Source organism: Lissotriton vulgaris, chromosome 1_1 (assembly GCF_964263255.1).
Source record: "Lissotriton vulgaris chromosome 1_1, aLisVul1.2, whole genome shotgun sequence".
NCBI classification, from domain to species: Eukaryota; Metazoa; Chordata; class Amphibia; order Caudata; family Salamandridae; genus Lissotriton; species Lissotriton vulgaris.
In genome coordinates, this window is record NC_141685.1 from 733,153,529 (window position 1) to 733,176,913 (window position 23,385).

At 41.6% G+C, this 23,385-nt stretch overlaps 1 protein-coding gene across 1 annotated transcript in view; it reads right to left on the reverse strand.

The window, feature by feature from the left end:
- Window positions 1–347: 347 nt before the first annotated feature.
- The window catches only part of AXDND1 (axonemal dynein light chain domain containing 1), a 570,869-nt gene continuing 547,831 nt past the window's right edge, over window positions 348–23,385 (reverse strand). Inside the window, exons 24-26 of the mRNA XM_086955354.1 lie at window positions 19,415–19,506; window positions 7,058–7,203; window positions 348–2,240 (exon numbers count right to left, since the gene is read on the reverse strand). Coding sequence (XP_086811480.1) covers window positions 2,131–2,240; window positions 7,058–7,203; window positions 19,415–19,506 — 348 coding nt within the window. The 3' untranslated portion in view covers window positions 348–2,130. The remainder of the gene's footprint in view (window positions 2,241–7,057; window positions 7,204–19,414; window positions 19,507–23,385) is intronic.

The following is a 23,385-nucleotide window of genomic DNA, read 5'->3' on the forward strand; positions in this document are numbered from 1 at the left end:
TGGACTGACTATTGCATGCTGAATGTAGCAGTATAAGGCCCACCACCCTGTATTTAAGGACAATCTAAGTTATTCATGACTTTATGCATGTTAGGAGTAGGGGTAGGCCCTATCATACTTGATCAAATATTTGGTGGTGGACTTGGCCTTGTCAGAATTTGGCCCATTTTCTGAGCTAGTCTACCAGGATTGTGAAACTAATTCAAGCTTTGACAAACCTCTGTAGGTTTCTGTCAAATAACTTAATCATTGTTGTGCCAGTTTTGCAAATGGTGATGTATACCCACAACTGGTCTGCTTCTGTGAGTTTAATGTCCATTGCAACATGAACTGATGCAGTGAAGTTCAGCCTTTGGGAGAGCTTTATTTTCTCAGCTCTCTGAGATTTTTTTGTGGAACAGCAGGTTAGTAATTAGTTTACCATGTATATATGCTGTAAACGCAGTCTGCAACCACCAATGGAACAGTTTATGTCAATGACTTGAATCTAACATTGTGCCGTATTGTGACAGTATCCAACGGACTACCATAGAAGTAGAAATCTAAATAGAGTGAGATGAATATAGTGGCACGGCGAGTAAATAAATGGCAGACTGGAATGCAGCCTAAAGTAGTTTACCAGTGGTTGAAATTAAGTATAGCATTCAGCCCATCATTTGTTTTGCAGCATATGATGTGCACATATGACATCAACGGAAAAAGGCTTTGCCTCAGCCAACACTAGCAGGAACAGAGCCATGTTGCTTTTCGGTGCTTTCCCTTTTGTGATATCTTGCCAGCCTGGTACTGTACTGCTTATAGGCAAGGCCTAAGGTTCTAGTGATGTGGTTTTAGTTCTAAGATCCTGACAGTTACAGTTTACAACCACAGCTTCTCTCTGGCAAAATATTTGATAAGTGAGGAGGCATGATGACTGACAGGGAAAGGAGTGACATCCTACGTTAACGCGTCTCAAGACCTCAGAAAGGTAAGGGTAATGCATTGAAAACAGTGGTACATGAGGGTAATAGACAGAATATACAGTCCATGGTGGCAAACAAGGCTCAAGGATTTCATTTTTCACCTTTGATACTCTATGCTTATTGCCTGTTGGGCACTGGTGATGACATATTACAGATAATCACCACAGGCAAATGCGGATGCCACTCTACTTCCCCTGTGTTTTATGCATTTAGGGTAACTTGATGGAAAATAATCTCATTCTGGGTAACTAGTCTTCAAAAATTCCAACTACATACCCATTGCTATTAAACTCAAATTAATCTGTTATTTCCACCAGCATTGCCTTTAATCTTCTAAAACAAAGTATATGTTCCCTGCTAAGCAGTCTCTTGGGCACAGTTGTGCAATGTAGGCAGGAAGGGCCAGGTCCAAAACAGATTTTCATGAAATCCACTGATAATAAAAATGAGTTTTATTTAGCTTAATTGTATAAAATTGTTTTTGATTCGGATAGCCTAAGATTGATTGCCTGTTGTTAATGATTTCCAGCTACTCCTGTCACGGACCTTGATCTGATAGACCGGGGGAGCAAGACCATCTAAGCTCTTATATTTTAGATCTGTTGGTAGTGTGGAGGCAGCCTCCTCTTAATCCTAATCTTGGCCCGTTGACGGAGTGGGAGACAATGGACAGCCTGAGGGTCAGAGTAGAGCAGGCAGCCCAACTTAATCTTCTGATATTTGATGGCAAAGGAACCAGTGTCTAAGATTGAGCCCTTCCCAATGGTATTGGGTGAAAGGAGCCCAACATCAACCAGGACTGTCGCTAACTTGCATCTGGAAATGTGAGTGGACGGGAGAGCAGATTGTCCAGTGTATCGTGTGAGGCAGAGGAAAAGAAAATATGGTAGGGGTGGACCAAAGAGAAGAATGAAAGGATGAGGAAGGAAGGCTAAAGGTCAGGGCTAAGATGGCATTGTGGCTCATCTCTGAAACAGGACAGCATGAATGGCTGGAGTAAGAGGCATTGGAAAAGGCAGCAGAATGAGGAACAGAACATTGAATGCAGGCTACAAGAAATCCTGCCATAACTCAACCCTCCTCAGGTTATTTTCCAACATAATAGTAGACACATTTGGCAAATTATACAGGAATCACACAACTTCCTTGTGTAATTATTTTCATGTATTCAATGTTTGCTTTTGCTGCCTGACTTTATTCGCTTTCTCTGCCGAGGTGGTGACAGAAGCAGGTTAGAGACATCTTCTCCTCTATCCGAATCCTCTATGAATGGCTTTCCTGAAGAAGAAGAAAGCAGTGTCATATTTCCAGTCACTATAACAAATACCCAATAAACAAAAGAACACCATAACATTTTGTTTCATGAATGAGATAGTGCTCTGTGACTGACACTTCTTAAGTTACTTTAAGTTATGCTACGTGTATCTGTATTTTGTGCAATTCACCCATTATGGTATTGTGCAGTGACGTGAGGCACAGTGGAGCCTTCAGACTAGCGAGTTTGAGTCAGCTGTGAGTACAGCGCAATGAAGAGAAAATTATGGGAAGAGCCGTGTGACATAGCAAAGTTGCGAGCTCTAATAATGCCCTGGAAGTTGGCTCAGGCATGGATTTATAAGAAGCCACATAAGGGATTTTTTTTTATATATCCCAAAGTAGTCAAAAAGTTGGATGAGGGAAATAGAAATTACAGTATTCATGCACATTGTAGAAAGCAAAAATGCTCATATCAAAGCTGCATATAAAGCGCACTTCTTCCATGGGTGGCGGAATACATTCTGAAAGAAACCTAGTATGAACTGCTGGAAATGTTGAGGTGTTCTTCTCCACTTGTCACCAGTTCAATGAATAAAGAAGAATCTTCTTGACGTTTTAGTAGGTTCTTTATTGCAAAAGACACCCCGTACACAGGTTTGGCAACAGCTCCAGTCAAGTTGAAACTGCCACTGACCCACGAAACCTTAACACCTTAGCTGCTTCGCAAATATCCCTCCCCAGTGCTGCGCTGTCCATTGGAACTAGTGCTGAATGGACGTCCAATGGTCGTGCGCAGCACTGGGGAGGTAGCGCTCGTGACGACCGTTGGCCATCAGCAGCGCTTAAGAGGTTAACAAGTCAAAGCCATAGGCAAGAATACCCTTACATTCTGAGTTCCAAGCAACACACATATGTTGAATACCACAGGTATCCTGGCGCTGAAGCAGTAGCTGTATGGGCCATTACAGGATGGGGGCCAGTGAAGAGCCAGCTCTTCAGTTTCTTGCAGAATTCAAGTACGGAGAAAAGGACTCTGATGTGCAGGGGCAAGTCATTTCAGGCTTTAGGAGCGAGGTAGGAAAAGGCATGACTGCCGGATATGGGTCTGCATATGCAGAGGGTGTGTGAGAGAAGGAGTGAGCAGAGGTGTCTGGTAGGTTTGCAGAACTTTATGTGGTTATTGAGATACGTGTTGCCAATGTTGAGTAAGGCTTTGTATGTGTGCAGGGGGAGTTTCAAAAGTGTTTGCTTGTGGTTTGGAAGCCAATGGAGCTTTCTGAGGGACAGGGAGGGAGGTTGAGGGTAAGTCTGGCTGTTGAGGTTTACATGGTATTGAGTTCTCTGATCAGTAGAGCATTGATTTCGGCATAGAGTTTTCCTTGCAAATCTCCATGCATTGAATGCAGTGCAGAACCCCTTTAGCTTCTATCTGTGGATAAATAAACCTTAAAGGGGCACAAATATTTCCTCGAACCTTCAATGGGATACCTCACCCTGAAAAGTGAACAATACAGCTCCCAGAACACTGGAGAATAATACAACCCCCACAAGCCGAATCACAAGGTAAAGTTCTGTGTCATTACAGAGAGAGGTGCTAAACAACGTCCAGGACTAGGCAAGGCAATTGCTGAATTCCTTTACTGGGCAAGGAGGATTGATAAGGATGCCTTAGAAACTCCTATCCAATGCAGAGATATCCAAGGCGGTTAATCTTCCCACTAATGTTTTCTCATTTGTCGTAGATGTTTTATTTTCCTTGCTGTTTATTATATGCTAGATATTAGTGCACACTGGGGTTCCTCCACTGCCCCCCCATCCCTTTTGACAAATAACATTATATATCAGTGAAATTTCAAACATACTCAGCACGCCGTAAATCTTTTTTTTGTGTCGGAGTACCACAAACTTGGTGCCCCGGTGGACTATTTGCCACAGCAGTCCATCTTTTGAGGCAGCTCTTGTAGGGTATGGCCTGTTTTTGTCAACAGTACTACTGCGGTCTCCCCCTATCTCCTTATGTTTTTTAGGACTACCATGCATCCACAGTGTCTCCTCAGGCATGAACTGCCGCTTCCCACAAATACTTATCATCCTATATCCACAGATACATTATCTGTTACCTTGCTGTATTCCGGTCTATAAAGTAGCAACAGTTTGCACATTACTCTCCTTGGTGGCGCTCTTAGTTGTTGTGGTGGGGTTGGCTCTCAATGCACCCTCTCAACCGAGCATAACTTTGACCGTCAACTTGGCTTCCAAGAACAATCCATGTTATGACACTTGACTCCCTCTTCTACGGACCAAAGATGTTGCTCCTTCTGTATCATACTTCTTCGTCTTCTACCATTGCATTCAGCCTTATAAACATTGCTTGCAATTCCTTTACCACGCTATGAAAATGTGTTATGTCAGGAGAGTTATTGCGGTATGACTATTCAACTTCTACCACCCTTCTCAGTGAGCCTCTGGAGTTTGGTTCTGAAGAAGTTGAGGTTTAGCGCCACCACATCAATTCTTGTTTCTAAAGAACTCTTCAGATACTTTATGCCTATCAGTATTTAAGACAGTGTGGTTACTTGTTCTTCCTTCCTGCTTCCACATGCTGACAGTGCCTAGTGTGTTTTGGCATTTATTGATTCTATCTGGTCAGAGACATAGATATTATACGGGATTATGTACCTCCCATATCTTGTTACGTGCCATTTGGTGGCCAGATAGGTGTCCACCCTGTCCACAACCTGAGCCTTTCCAGTTCTCCCAGCCTGTGCTTTGTTATGTTTCCCAAATGCCTCAATGATGCTACTTCTTGCTTGGCGTACTGGGGGTTGACCTCTCGATTTTCTCTCGTTTTGCTCCTTTGTATGTATGATATTTGCACGATTGCCAACTATAGTATATCTAATGGCTGCAGCCTCCCAGATTTGGATACTTAATGCAATATGTATCTATATATGTATCGCCTTTAGCGTGGTCATCGTTGGAGATTTACCGTTTCACGCTACAGCGACAGTTCATTTCAGCAGTTTCACAATATTTGAGCATTCAATTTCAACCCATTGGTATCTCAAATTAGGCCTATTTTTTAATGCGCCACGCAGTGTGTAACACACCATCTCCACATGACCGTTGATTGTGTTCTCTTTCTGCTCCACTTCCATAATTGTAGCAAGTTTCATTGCCATTTACACATGCATCAACATCATTCAGTTCAACTGCCTTCATCTGAGTGCATTCTAGAAAGTTTTCAGAACTCTCTGCTCAGGATGGTCACCAGGTGGAACCATTCTCGCCACTGAAGCCAGTCACCAGCTCTTGTCTCCGTCACTTGGTCTGCGACTTGATTCCGCATCCCGCTTATATGGAGGCACAGCTGGCTTCCTCATTCACTATATGCCAAGGCCTTGTAGCTCTGCCCCTTTGTTGCAGGTAACCTATCCTGTAGTCACTGAAGCCTTGTGTCCTTGCCAGCGATGGCTCCACCTCTCCTTCAGTCGCTGTTAGGATGCTGTTTAGTTGCTAATGGCAATCCTTTTGCGCTCTGTATTTCTTATATGAGTTTTGCTGTACTCGGGTCAGATACAGGTTAATACATGCTGCTGCTCGTTACACCCTCAGAGCTTTGCGGGCTATGTCCCCCAAAACTCAACATATCAAAAGTAAGCTATACATGCCATGTCTGCAAAATTCTATGAAGATCCATAAAACTATGCCAGTTATTAACAAGTCTAGGAATTTGCTGAGTGTCCTTTCTTTGACTTTTCCTACCACTAGGTGTAATCAAACTTGAGATTCTTGCACAAGCTTAACTTGCTAACCACCTGTCAAATTTAATATATTTAATTGAGCCTAGTTATTAGCAAATTAAAACCTTTCAGCCCCTTCTAACTTTGTCCCTCCTTTTGATGAAGCTCCCTAAAACTTGACATAAAAATCTAAACATGTTATATGTTTTATTACGCCCTACCCTTTAACTGTTTCACCTCTTGTCTGATCTGTATGAATTTGAAAATACCAAGAATAAGCTAAACATGTAAATTTTGTCCAAATTCGTCAAATGGCGCTAAAGTTATAGACAATGCACCGTTTGAAAATTCAGAATTTTAACACTTTGAAGCCTGCCCAATACCTTTTTTCAAAACAAATACCTCAAAAATACTGAATACATTTACACCAAACCACAAACAGCATGCTTTTTGAGTCGAGTCTTACTTTCATATCCGGGTTGGTGTAAATTCTCTGAGTGGTTGTTGCAGCAGAGGACAATATTTTCAATAGCTGCTAAAATGGAAATCGCTCTTTTTTTTATTACAACTTTTTAACTTCTTTTTCCTAGGGAGATTTGCACAAACTTGGCATGCCGAAACGTACCCACATATGTTAGGTGGGTGCCAAATTTTATGTAAAATCCTCAAATGGCGAAAATTTTATTAGCCAACCTAAAATGCATTTTTGATGGAAAATGCAACTGAACCATAACTAGAGTAGCTCAATATTAGGCTGCAGTATATGCAGGCTGTCACCAAGCAGGTCCTAGCAACTTTGATCAAATCCTTCTGTTTCTGTGAAATGACACCAAGACTGATTTGGATGTAGTTGCTTCCCTTCTGTGAAGACACACAAACATGCTCAAAAGAATTGGACTGAAATGATACAGGTAGGAATTCTGTGTACCCTAGAAGCATTGGCTCAAGTGCTTCCATCCATCATCCCTAGGCTGTTCTTTTTGAGAATGAAACTTTACTCTGTTACCATATCACAGACCAAGCGTGCTATAGACATGTTAGGCTTGATGTCCCTTACTGACTCGAAATCACCAATCATGATAGTAAACCGCTCACCTTCGGGTGCCATTTTGGGAATCATGGTTTTGCTCTCCGCCGGATTCTCTCTCTCCAAATCCTGGATTCTTTCTAGAGCTTTCCTCAATTGATCATCTAGACTTTCTGCAGTTTCCTCCGCTTTCTGAGCACGCAGCTCTGTTTGCCTTTGAATAAGAAGACACAGTAAGCATGGAGGTATTCTAATAGAAGTAAAAGTATTTGGCACTTCCATAGCAAATGCTAATCTTGGGCTTTACACATGATGCTGTTTGAAAAGAGACAAGTGGTTTGGAAAAGAGCAGGAACACATAGAATGTGAGGAGCTGTGGAAAGCCCTGGCACTGCAATGCACTATTCAATTCTCTTTCATGGGGAGGGCAACACATTCATATCTTACGACTAACCTTTACAGTGGGGAGGACGTCAATGTTTTGTCCTCCCACTAAAGGGAGGACTTCCCCCAGGCGCTCACTCCCTAGTGAAATCTGTCTGGGGTTCCCATTTTAAGGGAAGAGCTTACCTTACAGGTCAAAGTGTTTTTTTCTTTTTTAAGTTTTAGTGATATGCTGTGGGCAATGTGCACTCAATGCACTCAAAGTGTTTTTTTCTTTTTTAAGTTTTAGTGATGTGCTGTGGGCAATGTGCACTCACCTCACTTAAACCGAAAATGAAAGCAGCATGAGTCAAAAGGCTTCAGTTTGATCAGTGCTTAGGGCATATCTTGTAACTAGAGAGGTACTATTTGAAGAGGAGAATTTACCCTTTCCTTTTTATCAACATGTATTTGTTGTGAGTTTATAGTATACATACACACAATTCTTAGTCCCAGCACACACAAGATAGAATGAAGGTACAGGTGTCGGCAAAAAATGATTCTATCCTCCGTAGTCTGCAGACAGGCCTGCCAGGGTCCCTGCAAGTCACTGTAGCTTTCCAATAAACTCAGTGTATATTTACAAGTGAATGGTGAAGCGTGGCGTTGAGCAAAAATTGCTAACGTGAAGCTCAGACATTCTGAAAAAGCAGGGATGCGTTGTAATTACAAAGATACGGTACACCCCAGCGTTTTCCCTAGCACTGACGCTAAATTAAGCTGCCTAGCGCCAACGCGGGCACCCTTACACGATAGTGCAAGGGTGCCTGCGTTGGGGGAATGATTGTTTATGTGCAGAAAAAGAGTCCCTTCCTGCACATAAACAATCACAAATGCTGATTTGTAAATCCTATGTGTGCTGCATTGTGCAGCACACATAGAAACAGCAAAACGCAACGAATTATTGTATATGTGCAGAAAAAGTGTCCCTTCCTGCACATAAACAATCACAAATGGCGACCTGTAACTCCTATGCTGCATTGTGCAGCACACATGCAAGTTGCAAAATCGTCATTTTTTAATGGTTGTTTATGTGCAGGAAGGGACACCTTCCTGCACCTAAACAATCACTCATGGAGTTTTGCTGTTTCTTTGTGTGCTGCACAATGAAGCACACATAAAAACAGCAAAAACGAGGAGAAATTAAACAAAAAAAACAATCTTTTGTGACATTGAGGTGCCCATGTGAACAAACTGGTGTCTGTTGAAAAGGTAGGAGGAGAACCAGTGAAGGACTTTGCTGGTAAATCCCATTTGAGACTTAGCATACGTTTGAGGGTGGAATGGTTGACTGCCGAAGCAAGCGGAGAGGTCAGCAATATCTGGAGGCAGGTGACCATCTTCACCTGAGGTCACGAGGGCATCCTCTACTCAGTGTAAGATTCTGGTATCCGTGCCGCAGCTTGATCTGCAGCCAGTCGTGCAGGAAAGGGTTGGCACTGATGTGATCTTGGAATTAAACATAGACTGGAATTTAACATAGACTGCTTTTTCAATGATCTTGCCGATAAATGGTAGGTGAGTGATGGGCGGTAGTTTAGCATATTATTTGTTTATTTAGAAGAGGGAGGATGAGGTCTGTCTCACAAGCTTCTGAGAAGAATTGACAATGATAAGTAAGGATAAAAGACCATCCCCAGATGAAGGGCAATGGTAAGACACCATTGCCATAAGCAAGTTTGATGTCATGGATGTGCTGTCAGATCTTGTGAATTTTAACACTGCAGAAAAGGAATAGGTGGGTCCAGCAGGGCAGGGCCGGACTGGCTACTGGGCGCTTTGGAATGCTGCTGAGCTGGGGGATGATTTCGTTGATGGGGACCTGTGTGTGCTGAATGAAATTCGTTTTGCTTTGTTTATTTCCAAGCACAGGTGGGTCTCCATCATTGAAATCAGCCCCTAGCTCGGCAGCATTTCAAAACGTCCGGTAGCCAGTCCGGCCCTGCATCAGGGGGATGATGCAGTGCTTAATTGCATTGAACAGCGATCTGGTTCTGTTGATGGCTTCTTTGATGTTGAGTCAGGACTGCTGTGAAGATCTGTCAGCATTTTGAGGATAGGCACTTCAGTATATAGTGATCCTTGGGAGTTGTGTTTTTCTTCCATTTTCTACCATGTCTACGAATAGATGGTTTATTGTCAGGAACGTCTTTAGAGTACCAGGGAGCTCAAGGCTTTCGCTTGTACATGTTAGTTGTAATTGAGATATGGATGTTCACATAATTTTCAAATTTTTTGTTGAGGTTGTTTAGAAGGGTGTTGGCACCGGGTGTGGAGCTGACAGGGTGAAAGATGAACTGGAGCATTAGGTTGTCTCTGGAGAAGTCTCTAAAGGTTTGGTCTTCTCTTTGGTGTTGACCTTGGTTTGTTGGTAGGTTGGCATAATGGTCAGTCCAGTCCAGTGGTATCGGTGGTATGCATTAAATTGTCGGTGATGTTGAGAAGACAGGGTTGAGGATGTGGCATGGGTGTGTGTTGGTTGTTTGACGTGCTGTACATTGAGTGCATATATAAGGTTGAAGAGGGTGTCTTTTTTTGGGGGGCGGTCGGCTTGTGTTGTTTGGGAGATTGGTGTCAAGAGGGTGGTGTGGGCATGTTTGGTGGATGAGGTTCTGAGAACATCTGGGAATTAATCAATAAAAACCTTGCCCTGCCCGGGAGGCTTGTAGTTGTGATGGAAGAGTGGATTATTGCAGGTCAGTAGCTTCATGAATTTGAGCGTTACTTGCTTGCCTAGGTTGCAGGACCAAGAGGACTTATGGATTATAGCAAAGCCTCCTCCCTTCTTTTGTGTGTGGTTCAGAAGACGGATGCAGTAGCCTGAGAGAAGAAGGATGTCTAGGGTGTGCGAATATGTTGGATGTGAGCCATATTTCTGTAATGAAAAGGGCGTCACGCTTAAGAAAGGTGATGAGGTTTGTGATGTTTGGTGCCTGGAGTACTGCAGTGCGAGTGTTGATGGGCATGAATTGTAATGTCTGCTCTGCAATTTCAGGGTAGATGGTAGTTAGTAGGATGTGTACAAAGTTGGGTCAATGCGTACTGTGAATGTTATGTGTCAGGGTCGTCTGCATCTGGGTGCGATTGAGGGGTTTGGTAGTATTTGATGCTGGGTGAAGCACATGACTCTATATTACCTTGTACGTTTCAGTGGACTATTAGTTCTGACCCAAGGCCTTATCTCGACTTGACAGTCCCAAGCAGGTAATTCCCTTGTCTCTTACTGATCTTTGCTGGGGACACCTGGGCGAGAGGATGCCCTGAAGAGTTAACGGAAGTAGGGATAAAGCAAGAAGTGATGTCACTTTCTGTGCAGATGCATGATTGGAAATTAAGGGCCCGATGTAGGTGGCAAATACCGGTCGGAAACTGCCAAAATCGGCCGTTTCCGACCGGTATTTGGCACTTTGAGATGTAGGGGGCCAGTATTTACCTATTCGGTATATTTACCGAATCGGTAAATTTACAGAATCTGTAAAATACCGAATCGGTATTTTTACCGATTGGGTATCTTCCAGATGTAGGTGGGACTCTTCTGAGTCCCACAGGCCTTTCAGATTCGGTATTTTAACACCCAATCCAATTGGGTGTTAAAATACCGAATCCAGGTGTGCATGCACATGTGTGCATGCACACCTATGCCATGTGACAGACAGACATGCCCTTAGGGCATGTCTGTGTGCCACATGGCACACAAGCCAGTATTGGGGGTGCTAGAGGGTGTCAAAGTGACACCCCCTGCACCCTTGCAGAAATCGGTAATTACCAAATCGGTAAATACCGATTCGGTAATGCCCATTGATTCCTATGGGCTTCAATGCCCATAGGAATCAATGGGCATTACCGATTCGGTATTTACCGAATCGGTAAATACCGATTCCTTCCGATTCGGTAATTTTTTAAAATAAAATTACCTACATCTGCCCTTCTCTTTTTTACCACTTCTTAAATACCGATTCGGTATGAATCGGTATTTATGAAGTGGTAAAAAAGATTTACCTACATCGGGCCCTAAGTGATGTTACTTGGCCAGTCCAAGTGAATCATGGGAACTGAAGTTCTATAACCAGCCTTTTTTTGAAGAAACTTTTCTCATGAAACGAGTTATATCACTTCCTGCGCAGATGGATGATGGGAAATGCAGTGGTGGCACTTCCTCTGCAAATAGATGACTGGAAATAAAGTCCTTCTGCTTGACTTCTTTTAAATATAGTTTAGGTGGGAAATCAGTGATGTCACTTCCTGTGCAGATGGATGAGGGGTAATCCAGGGATGTTGCTTCCTGTGCCGATCGACAATGTGAAATACAGCGATATTGCTTCCAGTGCAAATGATGGTATCTGTGCATCTACACTGGCGGACTGAAATCAAGACCTAATGAAATATACCACTAACAACTCTATCCTATGGAGTATGGACTTGGATCAATTAATTGTTCTATACTTTTGTTGGTTGTGTTTCCATATGCTTCTGCCTTAGTCTGATTGAGTAATTATCTGGAGACTCACAGGGGTAACATGCCAAGAGGTATTTCAACCTAGGTGTGATTGCCATTTTAATAGTGTGTACCCTTGCCCACAGCAACAGGTCAAAGTGCTTCCACCAAATTCTTGTTTGATTTAAGCCACAAGAGGTAAACGATTGTCTCCCACCATTTGTGTAAGGCCCTTATTAATATGAACACCAAGATAATGACTCTCTTCAGACACCTACTTCATATCATTACCATGTAGGTTGGCATTAAGGGCGGTTGTAGGTATAGGAAGTGATACTTACTCCAATTATTCTTGATACCATAAAAGTGCTAGAAATGAATCTATAACAGACATGACTCTGACGTTGGCTAACAAACATGATATCATCTGCACGTAATTACGTCTTAACGTCCCACACTCCAATATGAATATCCTGGACTCTACAGGAGTGCCAAAAATCCACCAATAAAGGTTCCAAGGCAAGTAAAAAGAGAAGTGGCGAGAGGGTGCATCCCTGCTGGGTGTCATGCCCTAACTCTACTGTTCTGTAACAGTAAATCTCTACACTTAATATCTGCTGTTGGGGATTCATACAGAAGATGTACTGAGAAAATCCTCACCCAACCCCATCTTGAATAAAGACATGGAGAGGTATTCCCATTCAAATGATCAAACGCTTTCTCTGCATTCACAAAGACACCCAAGGCCTCCTCGGCATGTCCTTCATCTGCCTTGGTACATGTCCAAAATCTGCAAATAATTATTGGGTGACCGGTCTGACACAAAACCAACTTGTGACTTATGTACTAGTTGGGGTTTCATCCCGTGTAAGTAAGACGCTAGTGTTTTGACCAGAATCTTTTTCGTTTTAAAAAATGGTGACATTTAAAGAATGGAGGTCGACCCAACCTCATACTACAACCCCAAAGGGAGGGAAGATTGGGGGATTTACTCCCAATCTGCCCTCCAGGTTAGACAGAAAGAGCATGAGACATGAGGAGCTGTATTACTAAAAGCCCCCTGGGGTTGGAATGGGTGTTTGTGCCTGCGATCACGGGGTGTACGCACCGTACCCCGCGATCTCGGGGTGTACACACCGTACCCAATGTTCGCTGTGTGTACGGTGCATACACCCTACGATCATGGGGTACGGTGCATACCCCTGCGATCATGAGGTGTACGCACCATACGGTGTGTAAGTAATTGTGTGCTTTTCCGTACGAATCGCCCTTACCTGACGTGGACCGTACGAATCGCGTCAGAATACACCGGTCCGGATCGTACTCGTCGGCTCGTACGGCATGTGTACGAGTCGTACGGTTCACTGTTTCAGCCTTGCAATACGTACGGATCACTACGATTCGGAAGGATTGATGGAATACGGATCGTACTACGCGAATCGGACGGGCGGGTACGAATCATATATGCATAAGGGGTGAGGGGTGAGTATGGCCTAATACCAGGGGGGACCACCCGCCCCACCATTTAATGTTTGTACTTTACTTTTTTGATTTATTCCGTTTTGTAAATATTTTTGTTGATGTTAATATTTCATGTATTTTTAATTTTGAGTGTAGTAAGAATATTAATTGTTACCCCTCCACAATCCAACACTTTCCCTCCTGTTGCACTCATTGGAGCGGGAATATTACATTTTATACCGCCACTATTCAACAATTTCCCTACTGTTGCACTCACTGAAGTGGGAATAGTAATTTGTACCCCTCCACTATCCAACACTTTCCCTACTGTTACACTCACCGGGGTGGGAATAGTTATTTATACCTCTCGCTATCCAACACTATCCCTACTGTTGCACTCACTGGAGTGGGAATAGTAATTTGTATCCCTTCGCTATCCAACACTTTCCCCACTGTTACACTCACTGGATTGGGAATAGTAATTCTTACCCCTTTGCTATCCAACACTTTCTTTACTGTTGCACTGACTGGAGTGGAAAATGTAAGTTTAAAGATTTTCAAATAGTTTCATGTTTTAATTTATAATATATATATTTTTTAATCATATTTTATGTTATTGGTATATATACATATATATTGTACATTTTTACATAATTTTAAAGTGATAAAATAAATGTAAAATAATAGTTTATTCATTGTTTTAAAGAAAAAATAGAAATTATTATGTATGCGTGTTTAACTTTTTTTAATTAAGTTTATTTGTTTGTTATATTTGTTAAAATGTTTATTAAAACTACTTTATTTGTTATACTAATTCAATTTAATATTTATTATATATATATATATATATATATATATATATATATATATATATATATATATATTACCTACTGGCGGTCGCCAGTAGGTAGTTATAGTTAGGATTATTTTCAATGCAAAATCTCAACATTCTATTGTGAATAACTTTGGCGCCGGTTGAGGAATCTGCTTGAAAATTTCCTCAAATTTGCCTCGCGGCGCTGCGGTCCTTTCCTGAAAGTTTGGGGGGGATTCGTGAAGCGGGGGCCGAGATAAAAGGGGGGCCCCAAAACGTGTTTTCCCCATGTTAATTTCCATAGGGCGGTCGACCTCACTTTTAGCCCGAACGGCTGAATGGATTTCCACCAAACTTGGCAAATTTGTAGGGACTGGTAGCCCGATGTGCCTTTGCTATGTCTCAAGATATGTGCTCCAGTGGATTTTGAGTAATTTAAGTAAAAAAAAATATATATATCTATGGCCGCGCTCTGGTACGCGCACCGGGGAGCGCTCCGGGCACGCCACGCGACTTGCGCACGGAAAGCTGATTGGCTCTCGGGTGTCTGTCAACATTCCAAACAGTCCGGAGCAGCCGCCATCTTGTGTCTCGGTAGGATTGAGACACTTGAGGTGGCAAAAACAAAGCGGGAAATGAACTTAAGGGGGCAGAGTAGACCCCCCTGACCCTCTAGGTTTGATGTGGGGGCTCTGAAAGGGCCCCGCAGGGAAATTATTATTTTTTTTTTTGATTTGCGTGGGGGGAGCGCCCGGTACGCGCACCAGGGAGCGGACCAGGGAGTGGACCATGGGGAAAAAAGAATGACAGAGTTTATAAAAAATGTAGCCTTTTTTTTTATAAATTGGAGGTAGTTCTAAAAAGAACAGGTTTTTTTCTTTTTTTTGTTGTTTTATATTTTTTTGTGTTTTTTGAACATTTTGTACTTTTTTTTGCTTTTATGAACTATTTTATATTTTTTTTGTTATTTTTATGGGGAGAAACGAAAAAACAGGGAATTGAAAATGGCTCAACTGGAGCAAAAAAAAAAAGGAAAAAATTAGGGTTTTTTGGGGCAAAATGGCGCTTTATGCTCTGTTCACCATAGGAGAAATCCCCAAACCGTGGTTGTATGCAAGGGATCGTCTCCCTTGTCTCTGGTCCCGATGGAGTGGGTTGCTTTCTTTTGGAAGTGGTGCTTGAAGACTGGGGAGGGTTACTGGCCAGTTCCTCATCTCTGCAGCAGAATAGTTGTTCGGATGCTTGCGCTGCATGTGTCTAATCATGGTATTATTACCAAAAGAATATTTTTTGTTCGGGTTTCCCCTTGAAAGTTCCATGTAACAGATTAGGCAAGTCACCTTGGCCGCATTGACTTTCTTCTTGCCCTCTGGGATAGAAAAAAACTCACATACAATGTGTGGCCTTGGCTTGTATGGGGTATTGTCTTCTTGCAGCCATCTTCTCCCCTCCTCCTCCTCCTCTTCCTCCTCCTCCTCTTCTTGACCACCAATGTAATGTTGTGGTGGTCCTTTTGGTGGTGGTGGTGGTGCAGATGCTCCAGCTGCTGCTGCTACTGTAGCCATTTTAAAGTACAAAATATTTCTCTAAGTTGTTCAAACAGGTCTTCCTCAGTCAAAGGACAAAGTCAGAATAAGGAAAAAAGGTGGGGTCTTTCATCATTTGGAAAAAAAACTGTCCTGAACCAATGAAAAGTGTTATTTTCAGGTCACATGACACGAGGCGCTTACGCGACGCGCCCCCGGGGCGCGTCGCGTAAGCACGTCGAATGTTTAGGTTGCACGATTGTATTCGCTCGAGTACTTCCGGGTGCGCTTACGCCGTGCGTATCACGCGGACGCGGCTAGGCGATACGTCACGATGATGTTTTCGTTCGCGGCAATAGCGCTGACGGGACGCTAACCGGTGTGCGCCCCGGGGCGCAACGAAAAACTACGATTTCCGGTGCGCAAACCGGGGTGCGCACCGGGAGCGCTCCAGGGCAAAAAAAAAAAAAAACAATATTATATAAATATATAATATAGGATTCATTATAAAAAACTATTACATTTCAGAGGTTTGAGGCCCTATATATGGTTAGGAATTAGCATTTAAAAAACCTATGTATTTCACTGAAAAAAAAATAGGTTTCACACCAGTTATAATTAGGAATTAGCATTTAAAAAACCTAGTAAATTCACTGAAAAAACCATAGGTTTGACACCAGTTATAGTGAGCTGGAAATTTTACTGACATAAAACCATTGAAATTCCCACGTTATAGTTAGTTGGACTCACTATAACTTGCGCGCCTGCAATGCACTGCTGATGACGTCACATATTACATCACTCATGACATGGTCAGTGAAATTACTCATGACATCACTGATGACACCATCCAGTAAATGTGTGTCTTTCTGAAAAATAAATATGTTTTATATATGTATATGTAAAGGTCGGTGGAAGAATAAATGTTTAAATAAGTGTCTTAATGGGTGTTTTTTTTTTAATTGATTGGTTAACTGGCTTATTAAGTGTATCTTAGTGAATACATATATTAGCGAGTATTGTTTAAATATTTAAATGTTTGTATCAGTGTTTCACTTTGTGTATAAGTGGCTGCATGGGTTGGTGATTAGCTACATGTGTGTGTATATGGGTTATTAGATGTTTTTTTAGTACCAGCATGAGTGTCTGTATGGTTTGGTGGGGGTGTTACTTAGCACATAGATGCATCAATGACTGACTCACTGTTTGTATGTGTTTTGAAGACAGCATATGGGCAGGACTGTATGGGTGGATGAGTGTGTATATGTGTGTGTTAGTGAGTGAATGACAGTCTCACTAGTGTCTTTATCAGTAACTACATATGTTTTAATCTAGTATATGTGAGTATTGATGTATATAAGTGAGTATATGTGAGAGTGAGAGATTGAAAGAGTTCTTGTTTAAATAAGTATGTGTTTCTATAAGTGATTGTTTAAGAGAGTAAGTATGTGTAAATTTCCTTAGAAGTAAGGTGGTAGTGTGTGTATAGCTGTATATGCAAATAAATGGATGATCCATAGTTTATTTGCATGTGTGAATATGTGTGTGAGTAACTTTTGGATGACTGTCGGTGTGTAACAGGATGTATAGGTGTTTCACTACATATGATGAGTGAATATATGTATGAGTGACTATATAGAACTGTTGGTGAATGAGTGGATGTGTATATAAATGGTGGTATTACTGAATTGGTTGTTGTAACTGGTATGGGTATCTCTATTTTTTTGAAAATTTTAGTTTCTATTTTTGAATATGTGTTTCAAGGGTTACATTACACTGAAAGGAGGTCTGTCACTCTGTCACAAGGATGGTGTCATCAGTGATGTCACTGACCATGTCATGAGTGATGTAATATGTGACGTCATCAGCAGTGCATTGCAGGCGCGCAAGTTATAGTGAGTCCAACTAACTATAACCTGGGAATTGTAATGGTTTTATGTCAGTAAAATTTCCAGCTAACTATAACTGGTGTCAAACCTATGGTTTTTTCAGTGAATTTACTAGGTTTTTTAAATGCTAATTCCTAACTATAACTGGTGTGAAACCTATGGTTTTTTCAGTGAATATATATATATATATATATATATATATATATATATATATATATATATATATATATATATATATATATATATATATATATATATATATATATATATATATATATATATAAATATAGATATTTTGTACAACTATATTTTGTACATCAATATTTTTGTATTTACCATTATAAATATAGGATGTCGATATTTTTGACATCGATATTTAAAAGTCGATATTGTGGTATGGGGATTTTTTAAGTGTCAATATTCTGTCAGTGAACCGAGCAGACACACAACTAAGCCTGAGCAAATGGAAAAAAGATATGGGCACGAACATGGTGGCATAAAAAACTGTCTAAACCAATAGAGGTTGTCCAACAAAATGGGTGAAAATCTGGGGTAAATGGACCGAGTATCGTGGGGGCCTAAGTATCCCGCCCACGCTTCCCGGTGGGTCACAGCCCCCTTACAGACACTAGCTCCTTCACTACCATGGTATTCCGGGTGGGCAAGTTCGTACTGACTGCAGGGAGGTCTAGGTATGATATGTCTACGATCTGGTTGTAATACAGTGTCACTAATGTGGGGTCTCTTATGTTTTACTCAGTTGTATTGAACACGAATAAAGAGATTTTTTTAAAAATGCGTAGATTTCCCTAATATACATTTTTCATTCATTAGATTTTACCTTCTAAATTAATGCACGGATGTTACACAACAAAATTAATTATAAGCTGCTGCTCATATGTTTTTGGACAACCAACATAAACTATATAGGCCTGCGACTGGAAAAGTCTGAAGATGTAACTGTTACTTTTGTAAATTAGCACCTGGGCCAAACATTTAAGATGAAAACATTGTCTCCATTGAAGAAAAAAATGGAGGTAAAACATTATTTTCTAGCAACTGCCTATTAATGAAAGCTGAGAAGAGTGTGATCTTAGCACAGTAAACCTTTTGTTTATGCCATTTTAAGAAACAAATGCACTTTTTTGCATTGAACTTTTCCCACTTTTAGAGAAAACTTCCAAATTCAGCTTCATTTAGCTATTTCCCAGCGCCCTCCTTGTGAAATAACAAATCCTCAACATGCAGGGAAAAAATAAACAAATTCAGCCTAGATATCTACTGTGGAAAGGTTTTGAAGGTCCCAATAACAGAAAAATGGTGGAACAATGAAGGGTAGGTGGCTCAGCTCTAAATGGATTTTGCGGGGAAGGCCACATTGTACACAGATAAAACTGTGATTGATGTCAGGGGAGCCAGTGGCTGAAGTGGGATCACCCACTGCTCTATACTGTGATTGGCAGAGGCAATGAGTAAATGACAACTGAACAGCCAATGGCTGTCGAGGGCTCCACATATCCTCCATGTATAATAATATTTTTTACCAGCAACAAGACTTTTTTCTTGACACTATCTCAAAGGCCAGGCCTAAAAAATAAACGTAGGGGTTGGCTGATAGTTAGTGGAAGCACAAAGTTACCAGCATGGGTGCTGGCTACAGAACTCGATAAAGGAGGTACCTCCTATTGAAGGATTCATTTTTTGTTACCTTGCCCTTCACCTCAATAATAAACGAGTGTCATAAAATTCTGAGATTCTTCATGAAGAAAGTGAATGAAGCTTGTGGGGGTTATCTATTTTTCTAACAATATTTTGATTAACAGAATTTCATAAGAACCTAACTTACATTTGCATGACACAAATGGTGAAAGACTTACAAGAGTTGTTCATGCAGTTGCTCCAGAGTTGCTAGGGCTTCAAAAGCCAGCTGAGATTTCGGAGTCTGAGGGCTGGCAGCGGTCATCAGTCCCTAGAGACAGAACGGACAGGGATGGCAGGAAGATAGGAAACAGTGGGCATTAGAGGAAGGGACACAAAACATGAATAACAGCTGTAGAGAGAAGCAGGGTAATGAAAGAGAAATTAGGTTTTGAGACTCAACATTTACTCACAAACATTTGGTTAAGCAGTGCCATATATGCCAAGAGTGTTTTGGTTCAAGGTCATTGATCTTATTGTAAAATCCAAAATAAAGCATGATGGCCTTAAATCAGCATGATAAAAGAAATGTAATGTATGAATACCCAAAAAGATTTTTTTATTGCCCTTATTCTTTGATTGAACTTCGCTGGTATTATGTACCTTTTCCGTTAACCTCTCTTTCTTTTAAATTTAAAAATCCAGCACAATTCTCAAATCTAAGGTTGGCCATATCTTATACTCATTACATCCTGTTTTTTTACCAAATTCAATGATACTCGTTTTATCAACCTTAGAAGAAGGAAAGTCTGAGTGGACCAAGCAAAATTCTGGCCTGTGAGCGGAGGTCAACCGCAGTTTCCCAGAATAGATGCATTTGCCCACTAAGTCACTAGAACTAGCCATGACTTCGACTCCTCCCATCTATCTCTGCAAGGATGGGTCTTAACTTCTTCCATGTAGATGCATAGAAAAGAGATTGATGAAGGTAAGTTTACAATAAAATAATCGCAAAACAAAAGATTTGTACCTGCCAGTATGAAGAAGTAAAGAAACCAACAACAATGATTCTCCATCAGAATAACGCAAGGGACTAAAGATGCTCTATCTTCATCAAAAGAACTAGCAGCAGCTTACCTACACTGAAGAAACTCACAAAGTTTGAAATGATCCTTCTCTGACTAGGCTCCCTGAAGAATGCCAAGGATTGCCTCTATACTAAAAAATGACATTTTTTTCCTACAGAATGACCCAAAGTAAATGCTAGTTACTTGTGATCCCAGATCTGCATCTTAGGAATCCTCACAAGTCATAAACGTAGAATATTCCTGCCAACATGCGGGACCCCAGAACACTTATTTTCCATAGTATATTAGATAAAAATCGTCACAGACGTCTAGAGTTTAAAGTAAGTCATTTACATATCACCTCCATGGAGTTAAGCAGGCAGGCATTTGCATAGTTTAACTCCCCAGGTTAAAAAACGGGCAACCGAGCATTTCAATAGAGAAAAGTGAACATGAAAATGCCTTTTAGGTTGCAGTGTTTGTAGGTCAGGAAGGGGGCACTGTGGCTTTAAGTGATCAGTAGCTTTTCTCTTCCAGCAACCATTGCGCTGGAAGTTTGCCTCACAGACTCAGTTTTGTTTTTCTGGATTGTGCTAACTGGATCCTAGAACACTTCTGGGAGATTTTCTCCCAAATCCTCGAGGTTTTTTAACTTTAAAACGTTATTTTTGACTTCACTGGACACTTGACACAGCTCTTCATCCAGATCACCTTATTTTCTAACACTTGTGAAGTAATTTTCTTCTCGCAGTGGCTTCACTTTTTGTGAGGAGCCCTTCCAATGGGATCAGCGAGACACTGTGTTGTGTGTCTATACCGACATATTCAATGAAGTCCTATCGGTACGGCCAAAAGATGTCCAGAGAAATACCTTAAAAACAGGGAAATCATTCCTCTTTGAGAGAAGAAAGCACAAGAGGCGGGTCAGAGAGGGCAAGACTTCTTCCGAACCTATGAATTCTCTGAGAAAAGACTCTCCCAGAAAGAGAGATCCAAGGGGAAGAGGCAAACCAGACACCACTGTTATCACTGAACACATTCAAAAGAGCACCTCAGTGTAGTGATTCATGCCTTAGTGAGATGTTGTTGGACCTTCATAGTTGACAAACAAATGTCACCGACACATTATGTGCTTTTGGCAGCTGGTACGCTGGGAAAATGGCAGCTATTGCATCAGATTTCTATGCCAGCAGCACACTAAACTATTGCCTTTGACTACCAGAGAGACTTGGGGCATCATTAGGATGGCGGGCAGACACGTGAAAAGGGACCACCCGCCATAAGTGCGGCGGTCCCATGGGGGTGATTAGGATACACCTGCCACACTGGCGGGCGCATCCTGCATGTTCAACATTGCGGATCGCCACCGCCATGCGGGCGGTGGCAATCCGCCCTACATCCTAATGGACCCCTCCCTCGGTGTTTAACAATTTTGTCATTTGAAAATGACATCGACGTTTTTCATATTGTTGGATGAATTTATTGTTCCACTAAGTAGTAGCATTAGCTTAGGATAGGCAAATTGTGCTTCATGATTAGTTCCAACTATTATCCTTTTTTATTTTCTTTTAATACTTTAAGACGGATTAATGCCACTTGAATCTGCACTTCAAGATGCTAGGGCTAACGGAAAATGGATTTCATCTGGTTGGAAAATGCTGGTACAACCGAGTGTCATTGACGCAGGAACTTATCATGATGCCACCACTTGCAAACCATTACCATAACCAGACATTAAACATGCCAGTAAGAGTGGAAAGGTCTGACTGAAGAAAATATTCAACTTTTGACTCCTGGGCTAAAGAGGATAGAAATCTGCGACCTACTTGGCCCGGCACAAGAATGGCTAACAGTCTTTTCAAAAGGATGGGGTGGACCAATATATCAAAGCAACTGACAAGTCGGGGCAGACCATGCTAGCAGCCCTTCCCTTATTGACTGTTCTCAATAAGTTACCCCATAAGTATAAAAGATCTGAATCTGCTTAGTGCTCCAATCTCGGGGTGGGGATCGGGGGGGCGGGGGGTGGGGAGAGGGGGGTGGTTGAGGTGATTCTGGGCAGTAGCTGGGGAGGTACAAGGATTATGGGGGCTCACATAGCTCAAAGTAGTAGATCAGACGCTAATGCCCAAGGCCCTCACTTTAAGAAATAAAGGGAATTCCTGAAATTATCAGTTAGAAAACCTTCCGTTTACCTCCTGTGGAATCCAGTGGAGTACTCACCATTTGACAAAGTGCTGTCAAACTGAAAGGGTGCTTGAAGCTATTATATATATATATCAATCATTTTTTGGCAAAGATAGAAGACTGAGCCACAGAACAAAATAAGGCAAAATAAGGCAGCACCCTTAGTGTTTCCTCAAAAATGATTCTTGTCATTTTTTGCCCCATTAAGGTTTTAATCCGCTCACATTCTGGTATGAAAGAGAGGAATTGGCCTTTTTTACTTACACTCTTAGCTTTTACAAAGTAAGGCAGCCAGCGCTGCTTTCTTAAATGCAGATGGAGCGGGCTGGATAGTAAGGTATGGTATGGTATGTCAATGTATTCTATGGTATAGTATGGCATGGTAAGGTCTATCATTGCATAGTATGGCCTCTCATTTTACAGAATAGTATGGCCTGTCAAAGTATAGTGTGGTATGCAATGGAAAGATATGTATACCATACTTGTATGGTATGTTAGACCTAACTGTATAATATGGCATGGTCCGTCCTTGATTGGCACGATATTGCCTGTAATTGTATAGAATGGTAAGGCATGGTATGGTATGGCTTGTCATAGTTTACCATGTAATGGTATTGCATCACATATTGTATTGTATGGTATGGTCTGTTCTGTAATTGTTTAGTATGGTATAGTATTGTATGGCATGTCATTGTATAGTAAGGTATGGTATGGCCTCTCATTGTATAGCATATTATGATATGTTGTGGCATGTAATTACAGAGTATGGTACAGTATTGCCTGTTGTATATTATGGGTGCCGCTCGAGTCGAGTTGTGGAGTTGTGAGGGGAAAGTCTCACTGTACTGCTCGCCACAGGAGTGGCTGGGAGCCAACGCCCACTGGGGGAAAAGCCATCTGAGAAGTCCGGCCGCAGCGGAGGTGAGAGGCGCAGGCGAGCGGGACTGCGAGGACCA